At 46.2% G+C, this 27,496-nt stretch overlaps 1 protein-coding gene across 1 annotated transcript in view; it reads left to right on the top strand.

Moving 5' to 3' along the window:
- The window catches only part of NMS (neuromedin S), a 367,775-nt gene that overhangs the window by 233,526 nt on the left and 106,753 nt on the right, over window positions 1-27,496 (top strand). The window contains exons 4-5 of the mRNA XM_085623803.1: window positions 7,934-7,993; window positions 8,089-8,115. Of these exons, the coding sequence (XP_085479929.1) occupies window positions 7,934-7,993; window positions 8,089-8,115 (87 nt within the window). The remainder of the gene's footprint in view (window positions 1-7,933; window positions 7,994-8,088; window positions 8,116-27,496) is intronic.

The following is a 27,496-nucleotide window of genomic DNA, read 5'->3' as shown; positions in this document are numbered from 1 at the left end:
TTATATATCGTTCTAGCTATGAATGCACTGTGTACACGTTATTCTGCTTCACTATGCGGGTTCCATTTTGGAAGCAGTGGCCATCTTGTCATTGCCCTCACATAGGCTATAATGGAGTAAATACGGGCCTCACAGTACATGGGCTTCTCCTCTGACTTCTCTGTGACCTGGGCAGCTGGCTCTGCTGCCCCAGGTCAAACCGGTCTCACGAGCTCCCCTTCCTCCGTCCACCTGTGATTAGCATCAGGGCTTGACCCGTCATAAAACCCTTTCATTCTATACAATCCCCCGGCTAATCTCTTCCACACCTGCTTGTTCCTGCTTTATGACTTGTTTCCCAAAACAGGAGATGCTCATGTTTATTGGGGGGTCTATTGACATCAAATGTGGGATCTGAACCTTACTGTGTAAATCATTGTGGGCTGGCCGAACTGGAATGTGGGATGGTCATCATGACTCTGCTTTTTCGTTTGTAATGTATACTTATAATGGCCATATCGTAAACCAAGGAATGTGTGCCTGGAGCATGATATTTTGTACTTAAGGAGAAGCCCGTTCCTATGATTTTCAGCAGTCTCCTGAGAACATACACGCTGTTGTACTTCTAGGATACCTGTAATTGGTCTGCAGCCAATAAACGAATCTTTGACTTCACCCAGAAGACTCTGTGTTTCTGTAGGTCTGGAACAGGGTGAACCCAGAAGTCATAGGGTGTGTGCCCCTGCACCGCTGGGACTAAACTACCCAGTACTTCAAGCCCTGCCTGCTCTCTGTAAGTGGCCCATTTTTCGGGGCTGCACAGGAGCTGCCCACCTGGGCCACTGCACAGGAGGTCCTTCATTGGGGGCTGAGTGGGGAGACCCAGGGCCAGAGGGAGGCAGCATTGCTCTGACCCCACCAAAGCATTTTCTTTTGCTCCCTCCAGGCAGGAGCAATTCTGTATATTTTACCTGCTCTAGAGACAAAGTTTTGTTCTCTCTGACAGCAGAAGCTGCTTTGTGCTCCCGCTAGGTGGAGGATCATTAGTCTTTCCCAGTGTCCTGGAGGTTGGGGACCCTGGCACATTGTCCCTGAGCTGGCCTGGGAGATGGGGTCTCTGGGGCCACGGTATGGCTCTGAGAGGGGAGTTGCGTGGCACCCTTCCCCATCTAGTCTCTAGCAGCCCCAGGGATGGGGTCTCCAGGGACTTTTTAAGCTCATGGAGGGGCGCCATGCAGTCCCCCTGTCTTATATTAAAATAACAGCATCGGGGGATGGGGTCCCTGTGGCCTTTTTAGGCTCGGGAATGAGGGGCTACGTGCCCTCTCCCTTCAGTTTTTATATATATCCCTAGTGTATTGTGTCCCTGGGGTCCTTTTAGGCTGGTGAGGGGGGCAAGTGCCCCCCTTCCACTTTAGTAAGATAACGAGGCAACATTCCCCATCCCTCTAATTAGCGTATGTACCACCCCGATGCTCTGGCCCACCCCAGGGGGTATTTATTTGAAACACATGGGGATCCGTGCTTTTCAAAAATGTTTACAGCAAATTTACAGATCCTCCAAAATTCACAGCAAAATTTAAAAAAATGTTTTTGGTCGCAGACCCCACCATCAAGCCCGTGGGGAGGTTAGGGGGGGAATGAGGGTATCCCCACCCTGCCCACAAATACTTTTGTTAAACTTTTTTGTTGGACTCAGGACTAAGTCATACCCCTAAGATGGCTGCTGCCACATCCTTGCTGATTTGGTCGCAGTCAATCAGATCTCACCATGAGATCTGTTAGCCCCGTGGACTCTTCGTAGCGTGATATATACACTTTTTTTAGCATTAATTGTTTGAAAACTACTGCACTGAATTACACCAAATCACAAAAAGCACTCTTTCTGGCCAAGAACTAGCTTTCTGCCAAATTTGGTGTAAATCCATTTCAGTGGTTTGGGCTGTAGCTGCGTGTAAATTTGCTATGGAAAAACGAATGGGGAAAATGTGTTTTGGAAGCACCCTTTTTCTCAGCCCCCACTTGACGGATGCACAAACTAGATAACAAGCAGCCCTTTTTGGAAAGTGTTGTGGAGATTTGGCAAAGGGTGCCAAAGTAATTAGCAACACAAAAAGGTCCTAACTATAACTATAACCACCCAGTGGCGACTGCCACTAGGTAATATATATCATCATGTTATAGTTAGGACACGTTTCCATAGGAAATGGGTTTTTGGTTGATAATAATTTTGGCACAGTTTCATGTATCTTCACAAAATGTTCCCAAAAAGTCTCATCCACCTTAGTTCCTTTCTGGAAATTTTTAGGGTGATCCGTCAAGCGGGATTGAGAAAAAAGGGGTCCCAAACTGCGTTTTTCTGATGATGTTCTATAGGAAAATTAGGCACAGCTACACTCAAACGGCTGAAAAAGTTTAACGACATGATTTGTCAGAAAGATAGACCAAAGCCCAGGGAGTGTGCATTTTTAGATTTGGTGTATATCCATTCAGTATTTTTAGAGAAATTAATGTTCAAAATATTTGCATGTTTCACGCTGTGAAGGATCTGTATCTCCGACGGATCTAAAGACAAGATCTGATTGGATGCCACCACATCAACAAAGATATGGCTGCAGCTAATTTACGACTCCAGGACTCAGCCCCCTGTCCTGCAAAAAGGTAAAAAAATATATATGCGTCGCAGGGGGTGGGATACCTTGCCCCCTTAGGCCTGGTGGAGAGTCCAAAAGCTTAATTTATTTTTAACATAACTGCAGATCTGTGGAGAAGCCCATCCTTGGGTTGGGCCAGGATCCGGTGGTCGGCGCTTATATCTTTAAATGGAACAAGGTATGCAGTTCTCCTCCCCTCAACTTTTTTAGGACCCCGGGATACAATTCCCTGAGAGTGATTGTTTTTTTAGGAGAGGGTTTTGAGGCCCCCATTCCCCGTTCTCTGGTGCCCAATAGGTGCATTGTCCTGGGGACCCATCGCCTGGCACACTGCTGTTCCATGCCCCAGACAGTGTGGACAGGGAAACATAAACCTTACTCTCACAGGCAGGGAACATAACTTTGCTCCCACCTGGTTGGGAGCAGAAAAAAAGTCTCCCCTGCACAGGCTGGAGCAAAGGAACCCCAATTGGTGCTAGCAGGTGCACTGGCAGGGGCTGCAGGGGGATTGGCATTCCCACTGCAACCCCCAAGTTTAAAAATAAGATTTAGGTGCCCAGGTGGACAGTGGGGCACTCACATTAATAAATAAATGTCGGGTTCAAGCCAGGTGGCTGGGGAGGCAGCAGGGCCACGGGGGTCTTGAAGCTCCCCCATGGACAGCAACATTAGGCATATTGTAGGTGCTCAAAAATGCTCAAATAAAAAAAAATGAGTACCAAGAGCTGCTCATTTATTATTCACTGCTCCATGCAAGAGGGCCACCATAATAACCTGCAAGGACTTTTTTTGTTATTCGTTTATGCTGGTGGTGAACCTAGAATTGGGAGGAGCACCACCAACCATTATCTAATGTTTAGAGGGGTTTAGAGAGCGTAGCAGCCCCCCAGCTACATTATAAAAAAATATAGTAAGTCTCCTGGGTCATTGAATCGATGACCCCAGGAGAGCTTCCCCTATTTTTTTAAATCAGTGATAATACCATAGTCATGTAAAGAAGAGAGATCCTGACTGTATATGTTTGGGTCAATAGCATGGAAATAGCTTAAGCCCTGGAGATAAGTGTAAATGTGCATTTTAAAAGTCATATGGTGCATTGTTTAGAAATCACAAAAGTTTGGGGTGGAAAAAGTACTCCATGTTAAACAAGGTAAAGACTGAGTATACCTGATGTGGGTTGCAGGGGCATGTTTGAAAGTAGGTTGTGGCTTAATGCCAAAGTTTGTTCAAAAAAATGTGTGAGGAAAGCTAACACTGTTGTTGACAAAACATTAACCACCAGTGAATATCTAGGCATTTGACTGTTAGAGCTGTCAGCCTTATGGTGGTCTTCCTCCAAACGTTTTACCTTCACCCTTCTATTTTGCTCAATCCATTTTTGTTGTGCACTTTACCTGTGCTAAGCAGTGCTAAAGTGCTTATGCTCACTCCAGAAAACATTTTAAAATTAGCTTACACCTAATTGGCATATTTAATTTACTTACCTAGTAAAGTGATATACTATATACCCAGGGCATGTAAATTGATTGCTACTAGTGGGCCTTCTGCACTTATGGTGGCACCCACTTAAATAGACCCTTAAAACATGTCCCAGGTCTGCCATTGAAGCCTGAATGCAGTTTTAAACTGCCAATTCAACTTGGCAAAATAATCCCCTTGCCAAGCCTTAAACTTCCTTTGTATTACTTATGTCACCCCTAAGGTAGGCCCTAGGTAGCTCAAAGGGCGAGTGCATTGTATTGAAAAGGTTGGACGTGTACTTTTAAGTTTGACATGTCCTGGTAGTGAAAAACTCACAGATTTGTTTTCACTACTGTGAGGCAAATTTGTCCTATAAGTTAACATTGTGTTGCCTTATTACATTTAATAAGTGCTAACTTTTGAAGCTGGTGAGGATTTCATGTTTGGTGTCTGAAAAATTGTAATTTAAAATCTTCTTTAATGGTAAAGTTGCATTTTATGTTTATTCTTCCCAGACAGCCACAATAGAGGGATTAGGTGTGTCTGGATGGGCCATCACTGGCAGGACTGAGGAGGCAGAGCTGAGCACAGTCCCACTTGCAAATGAATAGACTGTGCCCTGACTTCACACTTGTGTCCACTGCATTGTTTATGCAGCCAGACTGGAGTCATGGCAGGGCAGGTAGGACACTCCAAGCACTTCAAAAGGAAGTATCTAGAAACTTCGCCTATTTCAAAGAAGGCACCATTTATAAAGATAGGATACTCAGACTCACTCTTCAGTTAATTTGTGGACTTGCGTAAAGAATTCTCAGAGGACTGTCTGCTGCTGTGGCCTGCTGTGTTCTTCAGAAGACTGCTTTGCTGCACGTGGAAGGACTGCTTTGCTGTCTGAAGCCTGCCTTGAACCCTCAGAGGCCTGCCCTGCTGCTTCAGCCCTCTTTCACATCTCGAACCCAGGACTTCCAGATTGACTTCAAGGGCTAGGTTGCTGGCTTCCTGATCAGAGCCTCAGGGACAGAAAAGGCTCCAACCATCAACCCACACGATGACTCTGGCTGAGTGAGTCCTAACCCACCAACTGGTGCCTCTCCAGTCAAGGACCCAGGTGGTGATGTTAAAGGTGCCCAGATAGCCATAATCCAAAACTTGGGACTTTGAAAATGTTTGGCTAAAAACTGCTCTGAGAATAGAGAGGAGACCGGGAGCAACCAGCTTTTCTATCCACCCAAGGTGCATCACCAGTTGGCCTGACTTCATGGCAGCTCCTGCTACGTTCTTCTTCGCAACAGTAAATCCTGTTCAGCGGTCCTTCACAAAAGAGGTTTCCGGCGTTGTGGCCCCCTCATTGGCTACAGCCTCCAGCTTCGCCCTGCTGGAGATTTTTGACTTCCAAAAAGCAGACTGCATTCGAACCTGGAAATCTTTACCCCAGCCTCATTCAGCAGCACCCCAACGATGACGTCTCCTCCTCACACACTGCCTGCAAGTCTTCACTGCTGAACTTCTACCTTCTCAGAGACTTTTTACTGAAATGTCTTCTAAGTTGTGAGCATCAACCGGGCCCAATCCACTTTCTGCATCAGACTAGCGCTCTGATGCGGTCGCCATATTTTACGACTTTCACCCGGTCTTGTGCGACTAGATGTCCGCGATTGGTGCCTTGATCTTTTACCTTAAAGTTTAAAAAATTGTAACTGGGTGGATTTTTGTCGTTTGTGTGTCAAACAACTTAGTAAAATGTACTCTATTTTTCTAAATTGTATGGGATTGTTCTTGTGTTGTGTTTTCACGTCATTACTGTTTGTGTACTGCATAAATATTTTACACATTGCCTCTAAGTTAAGCCTGACTGTTTTTGTGCCAAGCTATCAGATCGTTAAGCACAGGATAATTTTGTGACTTTTGTGGTTCCCCAAGGCAGGGATTGTAGCTGTTGGTTAAGCAGGGTTAACCAACTCAACCAACAACCTGATTTCTCACAGCACCCTTGTTAAATAGTTGTAAGACTATGGTATAGACAAATTCTATACACTGGGCATGTTTATTTCCAGAACGTCACTAAACATTTTGAGGCATTGCAGATTATTGAATATTGTAGGATGTAGGAATGTCCCACTTCAAGGTGGTTTGTGAAATACTGGTGTTGTGAGCATAGTTCTAAGGTACTATGCTATTATGCCCATCTAGTCTATTGTATTAAACTACCGAGCCTTGTCTATAGGAATGACAGAAGGCGTCTTTACATTAGCAAATATATATCTTCAACCTCTTGACTTATAATTGTGAATCATATGATGTCTTTAAGAGGGTAATCCATAAAGGTGAACAGAAAATTGTCCACAGATGTATAATATTTTATTCACAAACCCTAGAGGAAAGTGTCCTAATTATTGTATGATATCATTAGTGATGCCATCAATTACGTCAAAATGCACCAGACTCAACAATGTAATCATGATTTATGTGTATGAGTGGTGAATGCCAGATGCAAGTAGAGAATGCATTCAGTGTTTCACAACCAAGCATAAGGCTGACCAGATTTAGCAGATTAGGGACTGATTTACAAAATCATTTATGAGTACAGGAAGTAGCGCTGCTCAGGTACTCTTTTACAAACTCTTATATGCCTTTGATGCCATTGGGCCTGAACCATCCAACTCCCTATTAGTAAAAGTGCAAAGAAGGCGCATTCCTTTCTATTCTATTAATTGCAAATGAACGTCCCCTGAATATTTCTATTTTATTCACATTTGCGATGTATTGGGGCTAATTCACAGAGGCACTCAAAAGTGTGTAAAAGAGTACTACAAGAGTACTGCTTTATGTACTCAAAAATGCCTTTGTGACTGGGCCCGTTGGACATTTGCTGCACTTGTACTGCCTGGACATTTACCACAATTTCATCAAAACGGTTCTAAAAGGCCCCCTGTCAATGAGCGAATTCACTACAAAGAAGGGGGCATATTTACAAGGGATTATCGCCACCAGACCATCTCTTTGTTGACGTTCTGGTGGTTATAACCCCTTCACCTTATTTACAAAGCGACGTTAAGCCACTTAATGTGGCTTAGCGCTGTCTTATATATAATGCCCCTATTCACGCAGCACTTAGCGTAAAAGGGGCAGGCAATGGATATTACAGTGGGTGTTCCAACGCAACACCCATTGCTTTTCGATGCTGCCCCTATTTACAAGTTTGGCGTAAATATAGGGTAGCGCCAAAAATAAGACCAGGGAAAACCTGACCGTAAACTGGCGCAACAAGGAGAAATTATTAATTTCTCATCGTTTTTGCGGTTGCTATGTGTGCTGCAGAATGCAGCACACATAGAAAGAGCACATCACCAATAGTGGTTGTTCATGTGCAGGAAGGTGTCCCTTCCTGCACATAAACAATCATTAGAAAATGACGAGTTGCAACCTCTATATATGCTGCATTCTGCAGCGCACATAGAAGTTACAAATGGCAATTAGTGATTGTTTATGTGCAGGAAGGGACACCTTCCTGCACATGAACAATCATTTTATGCAAAGCAGGCACCCTGGCACTATGTTGGCGCCAGGCAGCTAAATTTAGCGCCAGCGCTAGGAGAAATGCAGGGGTGTGCCGTATTGTTGTAAATACGGCGCATCCCAGCGTTTTCAGAATGTCAGGGCATGGCGTTACCTATTGTGGTGCAATACCGCGCTCCGCCATTCTATTGTAAATATGTCCCAAGATGTCATCAGTTATAGAGTTAAAGTACTCTGTCTCGAAGATGATTATCGTTCATACTTTATGACTCGTATGATGTTTAATAAGCATATCAGCATAATAAAAATGTTTTATCTTCCAGATCTCCAATTTTGTCATGAATCGGTGTGGCTCAATATTTAATAGCATGCAAGTAAATGAGGTAAGTTTCAATGCCTTTTTGGTGAATCGACTTGTACTTACGCTCTATATCCTCCAGAAACAATGCATAATCAAATGTCCTTCTACTTTCACTAGCAAAATAACCAGGAAATATACAAACGAGTAAGTATTGTTTGAGCTACCAGCGTATTAGCATGAGCTCTTCTGACATCTGTATGAAGCTAAAATGTTTGGTTTGTTTCCATGCAGTTTTTATTTCACTACTCCAGGGCTCAGGAGCCAACATATCCACATAAAACGGGGGTCAGTATCCTGATATCATTCTCATGCATTTCATAACAGAGCTGCTATAAATGAGGTCTTTAATTGCTATGTATCTGCCATGTTACACTTCTTACCAAAACACTTGGATGTTTCTAAACTTATTAAATCACAGATCGATAGGAGCAAATTCTGAAATAATAGTACCCTGGGAAAATTGAAAGATAATGACAAAATGAGTAAAAATACAAATTTAAGTCTAACTTCATACAAATGGCGAACCTGTATTAAAAGAAACGTTTTGCTAATTAAAACTAAGCAAAATACATAGCAAATTAATTTCACTGAGATCGCCTTCATGCTTTGAAAGGTGCTTCAATAATGGTTTCTAGCTTTCAGCATGCGGGTCACAATTGAAACGCGTGCACATATACAATGATGCGAAGGGGACCCCTCATTAATCATTATCATGAATTTTGCCTCACATGTTGGCAGTTTTCTGGGGGCTCACAAGTCAGTGTAACCATGTACATGTACCCAAATATGGCTGTGACTGTTTGATCTGGGATGTTCCACTGGATGAAAATTGGAATGAATAGACCACTGAACTTAGGTCCATGACACAGTATTACATGTCTTGTGTGGTGCCGAACACACCATGGAACAAACTTTCTTGATGTTTAATACTATTATCATGTGTATGTTTAAATACAAATTCTAGCATTCACTGCTTGATGGAAACAGTTGGTTAAAAATACCTACCTAGGGAGTGAGGAATACAAACACACATTGGATGGTAAGAAGGAAAAATGTCCGTCTCCTTTTTCCAACAGGTTAGATATTCAAACTATGAGCAAGTTTTGGTCATTATTGCTTAGCCTAACACTAAAATATTACACACATTTTAGTAAGAAACCTTTTAGAAGGAACCTAAACCTTTGTTGTCAGAAGGAAATGTGGCCACCATAGTGCAAGTCATAGTGGACTCCTGATTAGATTACTACGGCTTCATTTTTGTGGAAACTCCTAAAATATTGGGTTTTCTAGAGAAAGTTCAATAGTCAGATGAATGAATGTTTGCAGGGGTTTGTCACCTCAAACATTTCAGCCCTTGACGATGTAGACTTCACTGGTATATGAGCAGGAGCTAGGTGAAGTTTCTAGCTCTGGTGACAGTCCATAAATGTAAATATCATAATGATTTGGCCCATTGGAGAACTAGGCCGTATTTAACAGGATGAGCCCTGAGATCGTAAAATAAATCATGTCAGTTGAGCCCAAGGTTGAAGAAGAAAAGTTTGGGGGAAGAACGTTCTAAGTTCTAGAAAGTGAGTGGTGGATTGAACTCCAAAAAGATGTAGAAATGTTTCATTTTATTGTATTTCAACTTTGATACACATACACCTGCCTACATCTCAAAGCTGGGCGGGACTACCAATTTTATATAATTATGGTGTTAACAGCATTGCACAAGAGGGTGGCCCCTAAAACATTTCTCAGATGAGTAATAGATAGCATGGCACAAAAGAGAGAAAGAAAGTAACAAAACACACACCACTTATCAACCCATCCACCTGCCCAACCCCTTCACCCCAGAAAACTCCTCTCCCCTCCCCAGTGAGCACTAAATGACATAACACACACCATATGGGTCTCATAGTAGGGCACCGTGTGGGTCAATACTAATCCTGACCATGATGGGTCTTATGAGACATCCATTTAATATGTAGTGTTCACAATGTATTTGGGGCACATAACCTCCATGAACTCTGTGGACAGCGTGCTCAGGCAAGCGTTCCAAAGGGACTCAAAGCTGCCTCCTCAGTCTTCTAGTCTCATCGATATCTTTTCCATTCTAAGCATGTCTTAGACTCCGTATTACCAAGTTCTGTACATACAGACATCCTCTCTGCCCCAGTATCTCAGAATGGCTTGTTTAGCCGCAACTAGCAGTAGAGTGATCTGGCGGTCATTGTGTGATTTCAGAGATAGGAAAGTGAGTCAGCCACACCCAAAATTATGTATTTTGGGAACCTCAGCAATTAAACTTATTACATACATTGATGTTGGCCAGGACTTCCTCCCAATACCGATGAAGCTTGGGGCAGTGCCACAACAATGAAGGAGAGACCCAGAGTTGCCACAGTTCCTCCATCAAAGACCACTTACATTGGCATTCCACCTGTGTTTCCTGGTAGGGGTGTAGTGCCAATAGGTCACAATCTTAGTGAGCGCCTCCCTCATTTGCATGCTAGAGATCCTTTACCAAGACCTCTCAAATATTTCTGTCCAATCTTTGTAATCTTGCTCCCAATGTCTGGCTCCCACCTTAACTGTCCTTCTGTCTTTGCCCTGGAAAGGTCAGCATTGAGAGCTTTGTAAATTTCGGAAATCAATCTTATGCTGTTAGAATTAAGGAAGAACCATTTCCTTTTCTAAAGAGGTCATAGGTCTAGAAGACCTAAGTCTCACCTCTCTATGGGACACCCAATGTCACACGTGTGCATAAGGCATTCTCTCAAATTCCGGGAGGCCGTAATCCCGTCTGACGTGACCATACAGTTCCATGCTTTGAAAGTCAAACATATCTTCTTCCTGATAACACTTAGCAGTCTGCTATTCTGCAAACTGACTGATTCTCTATTATAGAGGTGAGAAGGGATGGGTATGAGGAGAGACCCTTCTTGGGAATTATCGCATTCCAAGAGGAAAGTGTAGACTGTGTGATGGGCAACAGTAAAAGCCCCATGAATGAGCTCTCTTAGGTGGCCAGGGGATCGTCCATATAAGGTCACCTATGATTATTAAGTCCAAAAAGCACCAGGCTTTTTCCATGGCTGGCACCCCCCATTTTACCATCTATGTAAGCTGGGTGGTGTGGTAATAGTATGCTATGTGCGGAACACCATGTCCACTCCCCCAAATAAAGTTGTTTAACGTCCTCTGAATATCTTTTAATATCCTAATAGGAGGTTGCAAAGGAAGGAATTGAGCCTGGTGGAGAAATCTAGGTAGAGCTGACATTTTGACTGCGGCTCCTTAGCCAAACCACGAAAGGCACCCATTATGCAACCTTTAGAGCTGAGTAGGGAGAATTTTCAGCAAATCCATATAATTTACTTGAGCTGTATCTTCTAATGGAGGATAGGTCTTGACTCCTAAATGCATAATATACATTCCCAGTACATGTCAAGGGGAAACTGGCCCGCAATCTCTCCACTTGCTCAAGTGGAGTGGTTAAATTCAACAGTTGTGACTGCTGGAGATTAATTTTAAAGCCCGCCACCCGGCTAAATTTTGCCAACTCCTCTAGAAGAGGTGAATTGGGACAGTAAGCTTAAGTACAACATCATCTGTGTATAAACAGATGTTGGGCTCCTCTTTAACTATGAGTAAACCTTTTATATCTTTCTTGTCCCGGATTGTGTTTGCCAGTGGCTCCATGTACAAGGCGAATAAGAGAGGGGATAAAGTGCATCCCTGTCTGGTACCCCTCCCAACCTGGGGCAGGTTACTGTCTGAGTCTTTCCCACTGACCATAACCCTGGCTACTGGATTTGTATAAATCCTGGCTATCCATGCCCTACCTGTATGCCTGAACCCATACTCAGAAAGGAATGGCCAATGCACATTGATTGACGCTTTTTCTGTGTTGACAGCCACTAAACAATGCATTAAGCAGGATTTTTAGAGTTTATTGATTACATGAGGAGTACACTTAACATTATCCGCTGTGTTCCTGCCTGGGATGAACCCAGCTTAGTCAGGATCGATAAGTCCATGCATGAGTGGGGCCAGGCAATTCGTTAGAATCCCAGAAAGGACTTTGGCATCAATATTCAGCAGGGAGATCAGGCGGACGAGGAACATACTTTCGGATCTTCACCTGACTTGGGGTGACAGGGATAGAGGCTTCCTGAATTGAGTCTGTGATAGCAGAGGATGTAGCAAAGGAATTGTAAAGGTGCATGAGTAATTGGGCCAGGATATTGCAAAAGAACTTATAAAAGAGGCCCATGAGGCCGTCCGATCCTGGGGCCTTTTCTAATTTTTATTTGACAATATCTGAGATCACCTCCACAGTGTCTACTGGACTCTCTATGGTTTCACATTGAAGCTGCAGGATGCATGTGAATGTGACATCACTAACATAATTATACAACTAAGTGTCCCCCACTTGCTCCACCATGTATGAGGTTTTATAAAAATCATGATACTCCTTGTATATTTCGTTATCCTCGGTATGTAAGGTCCCTACAATTGACCTCATGGCATATATCCTTTCTTGCTGGATCGTGGCTCTCAGTTTGACGGCGAGTATTTTCCCAACCTTATTTTCCCGCAGTAGTATTTTTGTTTCACCCGCAGTAGGGAATATTCTGCCCATCCGTATCCAGCAATTTGAGCTGGGTACGTGCTTTCTCCAGCTGTCAAAGGCTTTGTCTCACCCAGTTCTCTTGTGCACTTCCTCCAGTGCCCAAACTGACCCTTTAGGTTGTCTCTCTTCTCACTTCTGTCCATATTTATTTTGGCTGCCATAGTAATAAAATGGCCTTTACAATAGGTCTTTAGGGTGTCCTACAGAGTATGTATCCCCACATCCTCCCAACTGCTACCCTTTAGAAATGTGCACAGTGCATTGGCAGACTGTTTGTTTGTTGCGTAGCAGGGAATCCTGTAGTCTCCACCTCCCACATCGAGCTCCAGAGGCAGGGAACATCAGGCTAAGGTATATAGGGGCATGGTCCGATTTCGATCTAGTCCCTATAGAGTTTCAACCACTTGACTCATAATGCGAGAAGAGCCCTGAAAATGGTAGAGTCTGGCATATATATGATGTACTGTAGAAAAGAATGTAAAGTCCTTTTCGTTGGGGTGCATAACCCTCCAGATGTTCCTCAGGCTGATATCTGCCAGCCAAGCCTTTCCGGATAGCTCCCCTGAGGGGCCTGCTCTCGACGCTGATCTGTCTACCGCGTTGTTCATGACAACATTAAGGTCACCACTAATTATTAATGCTCCACCCCGGGTCTGTAATACCAAAGGAATTGTATGTTTATGGAATCTCTCTTGCTGGTGGTTAGGTGCATAGATGGAGGCCACAGTAAAAGTGTAACCCCCAACCCACAATCTGATTTCCAAAGATCTCCCATCCAGGTCCAATATGGTCTCTCCTCCTCTTCCCAGAAATGAGGCTGAGACTAGGGTAGTCATTCCACCTTTCTTGGAGTGATCGAAGGAGTAGTATTGATGTGGGAACCATTTAGATTGAAAATGATGCAAGCCGGCCCTTAGCTGGTGTGTCTCAGAGAGACAGATCTGTGCCTCCAAATCCCTCAAGAGGGGCAAAACAACAAAAAAGTTAATATGTCATTGGTGGCCACTTACAGTAAGAAGACTAGCTGATACTGATGCGCTAATGTAGAAGGAGAAAGTAGTGTAATTACAGTGGTTCACAAGGAGCAAGTAACAGCTAAGGACAGCATGAACTGTGAAGAGGTGTACTCCAGAATCCTCCCCACCACATACCCAAAAGATGTACAAAGCAAATTGCTAGTGAACAAAGTTCTCAACATCCCTTCCCATCAGGGATTAGGGTTTGGACAAGCGAAAGTTTGTTCGTAATGGACCGCACTTCTCAACAGTATCCTATCACTCAAACGCCCTCTTAAGCACCCGCCCTCCCAACTCCCAGGCCCAGAAGTTCAAAGAAGACACTAATGAATCTAGGAGTTCTATGAACAATAACGATGACCCCCCCTCCTATTTGCATACAACTACAGGTATTGTGTCCTTCAAATCTCCAGGGTAAGGTTTAGATAACAAGAACCTCAGAGCTGGGAAAGAACCACTTCCCTCTTAGAAGCAGTAACTGAGGCTTTGGGTCTATTATGTTGCTGCTGTCCCACCTGCCACTCATTTGGCTCGGCTCGTTTCTTGATAACCAGAGTTCTGCGATGAAGAGCTTGCCCCTTCCCCCTCCACTTCCAGCCCAAGAATATCCTGGCCCTCATTAGGGAAAGGCTACCTGGTGCTGCAATACTTCCTACTGAAAAATGTGTCTGAATGGGTGGCACCAGCAATATTTAATGCCTTTAGATCGCAGGTGTGATGCAATTGGTTGCAAGGAGCGCCTTCTCTGTAGGGTAATTACTGATAAGTCCTGGTAGATATGAATAGTGTTCCCCTCTAAAATAAATTGGCCCTTCTGTCTAACCGCCTCCATGATGGGCTCCTTCTGTTGATAGTGATGGACACAGTTGAAGATTTGAAGGGGCGCACCAGAGTTCAGCATGGAGCACCTACTCTGTGTATCATGTCCAAGGTTGTTGGAAAACCACTCCCACACTAGAAGGGGTGGTGGTGGTCTTCCGGACACACTGTGGTAGCTTGGCTCGAGTGGTCAGGAAACAGGCACCGTGCTAAGCATACAATATACCCATACAATAACCATGCGTGCATCCGTTCCAAAAACGACTCTACACCGTAAAAATTATGAAAATATCTTTCTTTATCTTTTTCTCTCAGTTGCTGATTGGAAAAATAAATAAGACAATCACAATATACAAATTTAAATAGTGCAGGTCAAATAAATACTGTCTGGAGATTCAATAAATAGGGATGATCATAAATACAAGGGACATAAATATAAGTGCAGGTAATACAGGCAATTAAATATTCTGAGGCATTAACTACTGAACCAATAAATATTGTACACCAACAAGTCCTGTAGACCAATAAATATAGTGAAGCAATAAATAGGTTAAACACAATAAATACAGTGCCCCCAATAAATAATTAAAAGTATACAGCAGCACTCATGTAATCAGATCACTTTTCAATTCCTAAGGGCTGATTTGGCCCAGGCACAGCTTGTAGGGTTGTGGAAGGCTTGAGGGGGGGGGGGCTACTCCCTGGCTGGGACAAGGCTGAGGCCTAAACTGAGGTAGATCAAGGGGGGAATACCAGTGCCCTGGCTTTCTCTCTCCACACAACCTCTCTAGGTTAGTCCCAGTTCACCCCAGGCACAGTCAGGTTGGTTTCAGCACCTCCCTAGCCCCTTTGAGCAGTCTCTCAGGTCTCCACAGGGCCTTAGGCGCCCTCTACTCCACTTACTGCCCTTTTTCTGATGTTCCGACGCCGCTGGAGTCGTGTCGACGCCGTGAGGCGGTTCCGGTTCGGTCTCGGCGGCCTCGGCACAATGTCAGTTCTTTGACGACGCCGGTAGGCGGTTCCGGTCCGATGTCGGCGGCCTCGGTTCGATCTCGAACTCCGATTCGACGGCGTCGGGCAGTCTCTACTCGGTGTCGACTTCGGGCGGCTCCGGTCCGATGGCGCTCTCGGCTCCGGTGACGTCGGCCGGCCTGGCCTCGATGTCGACTCCCGGCGACTCCGGGGTGCGATCCTCACCCCCGACCTCCGGTGCTCCTCCTCTCAGGTTCCGGGCGACTCCGGAGTGCGATCCTCACTCCCGACCTCCGGTGCTCCTCTACCTCGGTCTCCGACGACTCCGGAGGGCGGACTTCACTCCTCCGATGACGCCGCTCGCTCGACCTCGGTTCACTTCCTCCTCGACCTCTGGTATTCCTCACGACCTCCGTCGGCGCCCTCTCACGACCTCAGGCGGCTCCGGGTACGACGTCTGCTACTTCAGTCAGCGCCGCTTCTCCACCTCGGGCTCCAGGTCTCAGGCTACTCGACGCCGGACTCCAGGGAAACCAGTTTCCAGGTCAGAATCTTGCTGCTTTCTGCTTCTAAGGCCTGTTCCTGCTGTCCAGGTCCTTAGGATGAGTTTTTCTGTCTTCTTCCCACACAGGGCTATAGGCTGGGATCCATCAGTAGGGACTAGTATCAAGGGTGGGTTTATTGACCCCACTCCAGGCACAAGTTTCCACCCCTGCGGCTTCACTCCTTCCTCCTTCACTGTTGTGCTGCTCTCTCTTCACCAGTCAGGTGCCAACTGCCAGCTCCAACTGCCAACTCTCTGTCTTAGCTTCCCAACATTCTAAACCGCCTCCAACTGTCACAGGGTTCTGGAATGTTCTGGAAGGTGCTAGCAGGTTCCAGTGGATGCTGGTGATGTCACAGGTGGCCACCATTTTGTGCTTCAGGCCCTCAGACAGAAGTTTCAGGGGTAGCTAAAATGGCTCCCTGAATCTGCATCAACATGAAAAATGAAAACAAATGAGGGAAAAAGGGCCAAGTCCTACATAACCCCCTTCCAGCCAAAAGCCAGGGTAGACCGATCAATGCCTTGATGGACTTCCCTGCTTGGGGCGAGAAAAGGTGGACGCAGGCCCGCAACGGCAGGAGCACCCGCAAGTTCTCCTCCGCTCTGGAACCCAATGGTTCCCTAACGAACCTCCCTGGACCAACAAAACCACCCCACTGGGGCTCCCTAGCTAGTTGTGGCCAGGACCGGCCCCTGGGCCGTCCAGATGTCTCTGGCCCGGGTGATCTCGCGGAGTGGGGGGCAGTAGCCCCAGGCCTGTAGTGCCCGTTGACCACTCCGGTCCTCCTCCTTGCAGTCCTAAACTGCCTCTGGTCCTTCCTCCTGGGGTTCACACCCTTAGGCTGACCAGCCTTCAGGGGCGAGGCTCTCCTCCCCCTAACTCTCCTTCTGGGGTTCCTCACCCTACCCTGCGAGGCACCCTCAGACCAACACTTCCTCCTCAGTCTAGGGCCTTGACCCCTCAACTGATCCTTCAACCTAGGGTCTAAACCCTTAGGCTGAGTCGGTGCCCGAGGCGAGACCTTCCTCCCTCTGCACCCCCTTCCAGATTTCAGCACCCTCTTAACGGGAAAAGTACCCCTGGAAGTCAATTTCGGGGGGACCCGGTTAACAGAGGCCCCACCCGCCAGGTCAGGCAACCCCTGAGCCTGGCATCCCAGCCCAGGACCTAAACCCTGAAACTGGGCCAACCCCAGAACCTCAGGCGCGCTGGTTACAGTCGCCCTGGGTCCTCCTGACACTAGGGGCTCCCCTGCACTGGAGGGCACATCGGAACAGCCTAGGCTCCCAACCTGGGGCTCCCTTGCGGAACTCTCCAGGCCCTGAGACTTCGGTTGGGGCACCTCGGGACACCTCCCCGTCTCACGCCTTCCTACAGATAGGTCGTGAGGCCCTACAACCCTCTCTACCTGGGACCTAGCTGGGCTATCTGCCACTTCTCCCACCTCGCTGGGTTGGGAGATCCCTGCACCACCCCCTTCAGGTTCCCACCCCAATGCCTCCTCAGACACCCTGGTGATGTCATCCTGGGGTAAATAAACTTCTAGCTCCTGTGGAGCTTCCGGTATGCTGCCACCAGTGTCCTCGCTGGACACACTCATTTGGAGGGCACGCAGCTCCAACTCCCTCATCCGAAGCTCGTGCGCCATCCTTCTCTCCTCCTTCTCTTTCTCCAGCCTTGCTAAGTCCCATGTGAGCTGTCTTTTCTCCCTCCGGTCTGTTAACTCCACTTTAGACAAGCCACCGCTAGAGGCACTGCTGCCCTTCCTAGAAATGGTTCTGGGCCCCGCTGACAGGTTCCCCACCTCAGGTTGGTACATCTCAGCCCCCTCGGTGTCAGGCTCTCTCTCCCTGTCCTCCTCCTCAGCCTTGCTTTCTCGGCGTGCCTCCCCCCAAGCCCTTAAGCTGGTTTGGAGTGCACCCTTCTTTGCTCCTGGGGGACAGTACACCCCCTCCCGCTGGCAAAACTCCCTGAGTTGGGCCACAGTGTACGTTTCCAGATTTTCTAGTACAAATTCCATCTCGCCCACTCAGGTTAGAGGACAGGTTTTGTGCAGTAACTATGCAGGGGGGTACCTTTAATAATACCTCCTCCCACCACCAGAGTAAATTTGGAAAAAACAAAAACCCACAATTAGGAAGGCCGCTTTGAGAAAACTCCCGGTGTAGGCCTATGGACTACCCACAGTTATTGTTGAGTATACGTAGGCACAGCTCTATCCCACCACTGAACACCAATTTATGTTGGAAAACCACTCCCACACTAGAAGGGGTGGTGGTGGTCTTCCGGACACACTGTGGTAGCTTTGCTCGAGTGGTCAGGAAACAGGCACCGTGCTAAGCATACAATATACCCATACAATAACCATGCGTGCATCCGTTCCAAAAACGACTCTACACCGTAAAAATTATGAAAATATCTTTCTTTATCTTTTTCTCTCAGTTGCTGATTGGAAAAATAAATAAGACAATCACAATATACAAATTTAAATAGTGCAGGTCAAATAAATACTGTCTGGAGATTCAATAAATAGGGATGATCATAAATACAAGGGACATAAATATAAGTGCAGGTAATACAGGCAATTAAATATTCTGAGGCATTAACTACTGAACCAATAAATATTGTACACCAACAAGTCCTGTAGACCAATAAATATAGTGAAGCAATAAATAGGTTAAACACAATAAATACAGTGCCCCCAATAAATAATTAAAAGTATACAGCAGCACTCATGTAATCAGATCACTTTTCAATTCCTAAGGGCTGATTTGGCCCAGGCACAGCTTGTAGGGTTGTGGAAGGCTTGAGGGGGGGGGGGGCTACTCCCTGGCTGGGACAAGGCTGAGGCCTAAACTGAGGTAGATCAAGGGGGGAATACCAGTGCCCTGGCTTTCTCTCTCCACACAACCTCTCTAGGTTAGTCCCAGTTCACCCCAGGCACAGTCAGGTTGGTTTCAGCACCTCCCTAGCCCCTTTGAGCAGTCTCTCAGGTCTCCACAGGGCCTTAGGCGCCCTCTACTCCACTTACTGCCCTTTTTCTGATGTTCCGACGCCGCTGGAGTCGTGTCGACGCCGTGAGGCGGTTCCGGTTCGGTCTCGGCGGCCTCGGCACAATGTCAGTTCTTTGACGACGCCGGTAGGCGGTTCCGGTCCGATGTCGGCGGCCTCGGTTCGATCTCGACCTCCGATTCGACGGCGTCGGGCAGTCTCTACTCGGTGTCGACTTCGGGCGGCTCCGGTCCGATGGCGCTCTCGGCTCCGGTGACGTCGGCCGGCCTGGCCTCGATGTCGACTCCCGGCGACTCCGGGGTGCGATCCTCACCCCCGACCTCCGGTGCTCCTCCTCTCAGGTTCCGGGCGACTCCGGAGTGCGATCCTCACTCCCGACCTCCGGTGCTCCTCTACCTCGGTCTCCGACGACTCCGGAGGGCGGACTTCACTCCTCCGATGACGCCGCTCGCTCGACCTCGGTTCACTTCCTCCTCGACCTCTGGTATTCCTCACGACCTCCGTCGGCGCCCTCTCACGACCTCAGGCGGCTCCGGGTACGACGTCTGCTACTTCAGTCAGCGCCGCTTCTCCACCTCAAGCTCCAGGTCTCAGGCTACTCGACGCCGGACTCCAGGGAAACCAGTTTCCAGGTCAGAATCTTGCTGCTTTCTGCTTCTAAGGCCTGTTCCTGCTGTCCAGGTCCTTAGGATGAGTTTTTCTGTCTTCTTCCCACACAGGGCTATAGGCTGGGATCCATCAGTAGGGACTAGTATCAAGGGTGGGTTTATTGACCCCACTCCAGGCACAAGTTTCCACCCCTGCGGCTTCACTCCTTCCTCCTTCACTGTTGTGCTGCTCTCTCTTCACCAGTCAGGTGCCAACTGCCAGCTCCAACTGCCAACTCTCTGTCTTAGCTTCCCAACATTCTAAACCGCCTCCAACTGTCACAGGGTTCTGGAATGTTCTGGAAGGTGCTAGCAGGTTCCAGTGGATGCTGGTGATGTCACAGGTGGCCACCATTTTGTGCTTCAGGCCCTCAGACAGAAGTTTCAGGGGTAGCTAAAATGGCTCCCTGAATCTGCATCAACATGAAAAATGAAAACAAATGAGGGAAAAAGGGCCAAGTCCTACAAAGGTGATTCTGACAATGTTGGTAAGATATGCACAAAGAGTTGCTTGATGAACTGCTCAATATTGTCAGCCTAAGGTGGAATCCCTCTGATGCAAATGTTTTGCCATCTGGAGCAGTTTTCCAAGTCCTCCAGATGTGTCTCAAGATCAACATTCTGATCTTGCAGCGTAAGGAGCTGTTGACCCAGGGGCTTCCAGTTTGACTTCTCTGGCATCCTTGGAGGCCTCCAGACATTCCACTATGTGCCCTAAAGCAGTAACATCCTGTTTAATGCCTTGAAGATTTTTAGAGACATCATGGCAGAGGTGTGCTATATCTGCTCGGATGCTTTTACAGAACTCCTCCAAAAGTACCTAGTGATCACGGCATCTGCTCCACCAGCATTGGAGAAGGTCTCTTCCCTGCACCCTGGCTGGGGATCGTGATTGCAAGTCTGTGCTTGGCATCCAGCTCTTGTCAGCATATCTTTTATGCTAGAATCTTTCTTCTTCCTCGCAAAGGACATTGTGGCGGGTGCACTGAAGGAGTCCCAGGTCTAGAGAGCGTAGGCAGCTGCCCTCCCTTGCTGCCACTCATCTCAGTCACCGAGTCCCAGGTCTACTGGGAGACCGGCCAGTGTGTGACCTCATGGCAGAAAGGAGGGGGGCCACCATGTGATGCCAAAGAAGCTCTCACAATCACAGGCCCAGCATTCATTAAGCAGGTGCAATGCTCTCTCGAAGACCAGAAGATGACAGGTTTAGACTGCAGGCAAAAACCGCTAGTGCCAACCAGGTTGACAATCGGGTGCGCCGCAGGAGGAGTCATTGAGAAAGATTTTAAGAGAGTACAACCCCTGTTACACCGGGGAAGGCACACCGAATTAGGCCCCATGAGAAATTGAGGGCGTCACCAGCTGAGGGTCGTATTCCTTGTCTCCACATTTCTCTCCACCCCTCAAGCGCCTGCTACGGGACAAGGCTGTTGCAATCAACTAATCTTACCACAGGCTCTCTGACCCTAATCGAGTGTGCACAGTGGCGCTTCTGCAGTCCCATGGCTCTGCAGCATTGCACCAACAGCTACGTTTTCTCCCTTAAGTCTCTCAGTGATGTTACCGCCGCTGAGGCCCCACCGTAGGTCCACCAGCCATTCCATTTATTGTGCTGAAGTAACCATGCCGAGAGGGCCCTACAGACCCAGCACTAGTTGTGATTTGGCCCATAGTCTCTCCTTGCACACCCTTGCCAGCGCGGGAGGGGAGCCTCTCACCTGCCCGATAATGGTCCGTCGTGTTTGCCTTCTGAGGAGGGGACTGGCTTGTGCAACAGGGCTCCACCACCGGCAGAGATCGCTCCACTTGCTGCATGACGGTGCTGAGCTGCCTCAACATATATGCGATGGTGGAGCCCCTTTTATCTTCCCTGCCATACACTGCAGGGCCAATCTGATCACCGCCAGGCAAAGGCCTCTGTAGGGGGTGCAGTAGGCTCTCTCAGACCCTCTCACGTACCACGTCTGCTGTTTTGTCTCAGTGTCGAAGAACTTGCTCATTGGCAACCAAAATCACAGGCATTAGGAAGCCCATGATCGGGCAATCTGTCTGATCATTGAGCCCCCACAGGCTTCAGTGACCACTCCTAGCACAGACTGGCTCTAGCCAGCTCTCAGGACTGCTAGGATAATCCGGCTTCCGAGTGGAGAGAGGAACGGGAGTGTCCTACTCCTCCGCCATCTTGCTTCTGCCCCGAAAGATTTAAGGCATCTGAATACCCTGCACAAGTTTGGGAGGAGTTGAACATTTCCTTTTTAAGGACTGGGTGTCAGGGTTTCCTGATTTTGCGGCACAAGTATACCTCTGGATGTATGGCACCATATAGCACCATATAGGCTTTATGATTTTATGAGATATGTAAATTGTGAAACTTCCTGCTACATTACGCATAATCCGTGTTCTAATTACAAATTCTATTTAGTGCATCTTTCCATAGTATACTTCCTTACTGTGCCTAAAAAAAAATATAAATAGTTTTCATAAATCAGTTTGATTTTGTAATACTTTAATACCTGCATAAAACACATTTTTGTCCTGGTAACTCCACCTATTAACACGACCAATGGGCAGCTAAAAGATAAAGTTCAAACGCAGGCATAAAACATTTCCAGAACATATAAACATAAGGAAAATCAGGCCAATATAGAAAAAGATGCATTTCTATACGAATCTGCCATATTGTCATGCAATCGGACAGGTTGCGCAGCTTACTCAGGCACACTGCAAAGGGGCATACAGGAGCAAAGTAAATAAGAGACATGTAGCAAATCTTTAAAATGTGCTGGACAACATTCTTGTGTATAGAATTTTGTTGTGGCCACTCAACCCTGATTTACAAAGACCAAGGCAACAACGTTCACTTAATTTTCCATTTCTATTTGGTAATCTTCTTCAGAATCAACACACATACATATAGCACCATATCCATCTAAATTGGTAGTGCCCAAAGTGGAAGCCAGAATGAAGGGGAGAAAAAAGTGAAAATGGGTGAGGAAAGAAAGAGAAGAAAGAACTCAAGAGAATAAACAATATCAAATGGGCTGGAAAGATGGTGAGGAGGGAGGACTGAACAAAGCTGCATGATTCCTGGGATGTGACAGAGTTCCCATTTCACAAGTGGCATGCCAGGTTATTTGGCAAAATGTGGCATACAATGTAACCTTTTATCCAACATTTTCAAAGAATTATGCAGGGGGAGAATGCCCCTGATTTCTTTTTACAGGACTTGGGCTCCCTTGCCTCAATGATTTGCTCTGTGGAAATTTAGGCAGGTTTTTGTGCTCACCAATTTAAAATTTCACCAGCCGCCACTTGAGATTGTTGATGACTTGCAAGAGGGACCTGGTTAGTGACTTCTGAGACGCTGATTCAACTAATGACCAAAACAAGTCACAAAAACTAAAGATGCACTTAAGGGAGAGATTGAAAGCCCAATTAAACACGTGAAAGCCAACTTCAAGGTGCTTATGATAAGCAACTCTAGTTGGAATTAATATATCGAGTATACACAAGGGCCGAGAAAACAGCAGCTGGTACAAAGAATAAATGGTTCATTAGTGGGGCCAGGTTGAGCACTGTGTCACTGGTATATTAAGATGGCAGGTGCAAGGGGGGCTTTGTGTTAGAGGTAGGGACGATCATTGACCATCATTTTTTAGCATTGTTTTTTCAGGTATTATTGTAAATTGTGGGTTTATGGGTCCATACCCATTCAGAGTCTTACTTGCTCTTCACTCTTTCCATAATTTCCAATTTCTTCCTCTCCATTTGAACTAATCTTATATCTCTTCTTTTCAGTATTTTACTGCCTAACGTTTGATCTAATTTCTCTTCACAGGAACTCTAATTTGTTTTCTCCTCGTTTTCTCACTAGCCTTTCAGTTCCTCCTATTTTTCACAACCACCTTCCTCGTTTATTCTTCTGGCAGTCACCAGCACTCCTATGACATCTCCTGTATGGACCCAGAAATATTTGCATGTGTTTCTTGCACTATGACACCTCATCTAGGAACACACATCTCTCCTATAAATAGAAAGCTTTCCTTGTCTGGGTGGGCAGGAAACCCTCAGGGTTCAAGAAGCTCGTCCAATGATGCCCAAATCAAAGATAACAGCATTAGTGTAAGAGGCGTGTACAGCCTGGCATAACTGTCTTTGACGCAGGGCCATAAAACTATAGTCACTACACAGCAGCAAATGCACTGAAACACCAGGCCTGGGTCAAAGTTACATGGCACACATTTACACTAAGGTGCTATTTAGAGCCACATTACTGTAAGAGTGAGCTTGGACATATTGTAAGAGTGTACTTTTTGAATCAATGTATTTAGGTGGTCAGGCAATGCTGGTGTACAACCAAAAAATTAAATGGTGATATTTTGTCCACATCTCTGGTTCAAAGCAACATGGAGCAAAATAGTACACCCTAATGGAAAGGGCTCAGTAAGGTAACCTCCAGTGACCTCAAGTTCACAAGTGAGATTCCCATCAAGGTTAGCAAAAAGTATAATTAAATGTGTTAGTAAAGTGTTATTTATAGAGCTTAGAAGCAGCAGGTGTTGGTGTAAAGAGCATTTCAAATGTGTAGTACAGTACTTGTCTGCTTAAAGAGGAGCAGTGTCATGGATTAAAATAAAATTAGATGAACATAAAATGAGAGTAATTTCAATGTCAGACATTATCCAAAGGCCATGTAGATCTTAGGTGGGGAAGGTGCAGCATAGCTTGCCTCAAATGTATCTTCTACCAGAGACAAGGCAAATTAGTATTTATAATATGTATGTCTTTATAAAAAGCCTCAAGTACTTTATACCCACCCACCTTACTGAATGGTGGTGACACAAAGGCTGACCTGAGCGTATTAGGCTAATGAGAAACAGACAGCATGACAGCTCTATCCACATCACCATCCTCTCCCCACCTTCTCTTCACACCACCCTTCTCCTCTACACCATCCTTCTTCTTTCTCATCTCACCCTCCTCTCTCCTTCTCCCTCTCTTCTCTCCATCTCACCCACCTCTGCTGGTGGGCATGACAAGTAGTTATCATTTTGAGACCTGCTGAGTGTGTGATGTGTCCCAGCTGAGACCATCTTAGTGCAGCCTGCTGTTTGATCCTCTGTGATAACATTGCTTCTTATGGTGGTGCCCCAGAATATCTGTGTGAGCTGTTTACACCAGAAACCTCAAGAAGTCCTTGTAGGAATGTCAGGGCACGAACAGCTGCCCCCCCTTCTGACCCACCTCCTGCACCGACAGTGCTCATGGGACAAGTTTGATTGTCGGCTGTATGGACATGTGCGCACTCTCAGCGCTTCATGTCTGACTTGTACCGTACAGCTGTAAATAAACTGCGTAAATGCTACTCCAATGATCTCTGTGAGCACGTATGGACACGAGACAAAACAAGCTTCTGTGGGCATTTTTTATATAAATATAAAAAACTAAACTATAGAAACACTAAACACATAAACTTTCAAATGATGCAAGAAAAATTCACATAAGACTCACCTGACTTATTCTCCCTGGGGTCTGGTGACGGGACTTCACTGGCATACACAAACATGAACCCAATAGCTCAAACTTGGAGTAAGCTATGAACTCCCCCAATGTCCCAGCACACCTATCCAAAGATAATCGATAGGAGTTGCTGGGTGGAAGTGAAGGAGGCAGAGGTCACTGACCCAACCATTGCTACATTGTCCTAAACGGCCTGCTCTGCCACCGCTCATTTAGATTAATGGAGATCTTCCAACCCTACCCTAGGCCATTAAAATAACGCCCAGAATAGAAATCTATTCCTGGCAGTAACACACAGCAGGCCCATCAGTGTGTTGTTACTGCACTGGCTTATTCCAGCAGGTCTAGGTTTTCCTCACCCTCCAACACATGCCCAGGGCCCAGGCGCCTTCCTGCTCTGCCTCCACCTCCAAAATTACAGATTTTGCCAACTTTGTCACCGAGTAGCAAGCACAAGTTATTGCTAGCTGCTCGGTCTTTCTTCTAATCCTTTTGTTTCTCCCCAGGGTGTAGGGCAACACCCACTGCGCCCATCAACACCAGCCGTCCCTGGTCAGTATCCCACTAACACAATGAAGCCTCAGATTATTCTACCGCTGCAGTCTGACTCTGAGTCTTTAAAAACGTTTGTCCCTTGTTCTTGAGACATTGGTATACTTAATGCATTAATTCTAGACAGCTTTACCCATATTAGACATGTTTAAATTTGTTTTCAGCATGCTCAAATGGGCTCTTTGTTTTTCTTCCTCAAGTATGTCTTTAGTTTCTGTGATTGCTTTGGGCCTTGATGGGATCCACGTGTCTTTGGTTACTGACTAGCCCCACCTGCCCCATCAGCCCCTTGCTCTTCAGTCTCCAGTAAATTTAATACAGAACCACTTCTCTCAATAGAAGGGCATGGTACATGGAACTTGGGATCACACCCTCCTAAATCTAGGTCAAATCATCTCCAAGGGTGGTGAACACAATATGAAGTGCATCTATCACTGTCCTTCACTTCATGAGAGATATTGCTACATTCTGTTAGGTCTATTCTGTGAAGAAGTATGGGAGTACAGTATAGACTATTTAGGAAAAAGGAGCACGATTCATAAAGGGCTTCCACACTTGTGGCGGAGTCCCCGCAGTTGTGGGGCAGTCTCTGCCCTTATAGTGGAATCTCCTTAATGAGAATTCTCATTGCGGACATTCCACCCCGAGTGTGGAGACTCCCCCACGACTGCGAGACCTGCCCCACAAGTGCGGAGGCCCTTTGAGAATCAGGCCCTTGAAGTGGATGAGTTTGTGTCTGTAACTGAAGGATACTAGTTTAGTTTGTCTCCAGCAGTATTGCTAAGTCTTAGGGCTTATCTCTACCCCTATATCTTCCTCCCACTTTTTTGGAGCGTGGTTGTCTGTTTCAGTAGTATATCAGAATAGGAGCGATATAATTTCGAGACCCATCCCCTCATATTTGTCGTGTGCTTCATTATTGTCATCAGTGGGAACTCTACCTGTTACCTTGGGAATGTATATATTAAGAGTGTTTGTCCGGATATTCTTGCAGAATTGCTGTAGTGTTAGAAACATACTGTTAGGAAAGAGCTGTTCCAATTGTGTAAAAAAAATGCATTGGTTATTCTCTATATCACCTCTTAGTCTAGTGGTGGGCATAAAGTGTTTTGTTTGGGCAATCTTAAGCTTCAGCAAGTAAACACATGGTTTGCCTGATGCTGAGGCAGCCGTACAGTTTGCTTAGTGTATACACCTGACAGTTTGGATAACCTTGCAAGGTTTGGGTGGTTTACAGGTCAGAACCATCCCCATATCTCCCTTATTCAGTTATGCACTTAGTCCCTCTTAACTGGCAGGTGGGGAGCTCTGCTTTGAGTTCCTACCCAGTACTGCACATTGTGGGCCCAATTAACAAAGATAAAGTTAGCCCTGAAGTCTAACTTCAGGTCTAACATTAAACTTCAGGTCTAAAGTTAGACTGCAGTTCTAAACTTATACTCCTAGTCTAAGTTTACCTTTGTGAATTGGGCCCTGTTATGGTACTGCATAGTAGTACTTCTCTAAATCTGGGACCGAGAAGCCTCCTTTGAGTCCCCACATTAATCTGGTTAACAGTGTATGGAGCTTGGCATAGAAATTCTTACAAAGAGGAATTGGTTTGTTAGTGAACAAGAATGGGAACTTGGGTAAAATCAGCATCTAAATCAATTCTGCTGGCCATGACGAGTTGGAGCTGAATCAGTCTCTCAGTCTGCCAGCAAGCCTGTCCACAATTGGGCCATAGTTGTCTCCTAGGACCAACTCCCAGTCTATTTTGACGTAAATACCCAAATACTTAGCCAATTCTTTTTTTTATTTTTTTATTTGTTTTTATTG

This window comes from Triturus cristatus, chromosome 8 (genome assembly GCF_964204655.1).
Source record: "Triturus cristatus chromosome 8, aTriCri1.1, whole genome shotgun sequence".
NCBI lineage: Eukaryota > Metazoa > Chordata > Amphibia > Caudata > Salamandridae > Triturus > Triturus cristatus.
The sequence above is the reverse complement of the archived record's forward strand: the minus strand, read 5'-3'. Positions and strand labels throughout refer to the sequence as shown.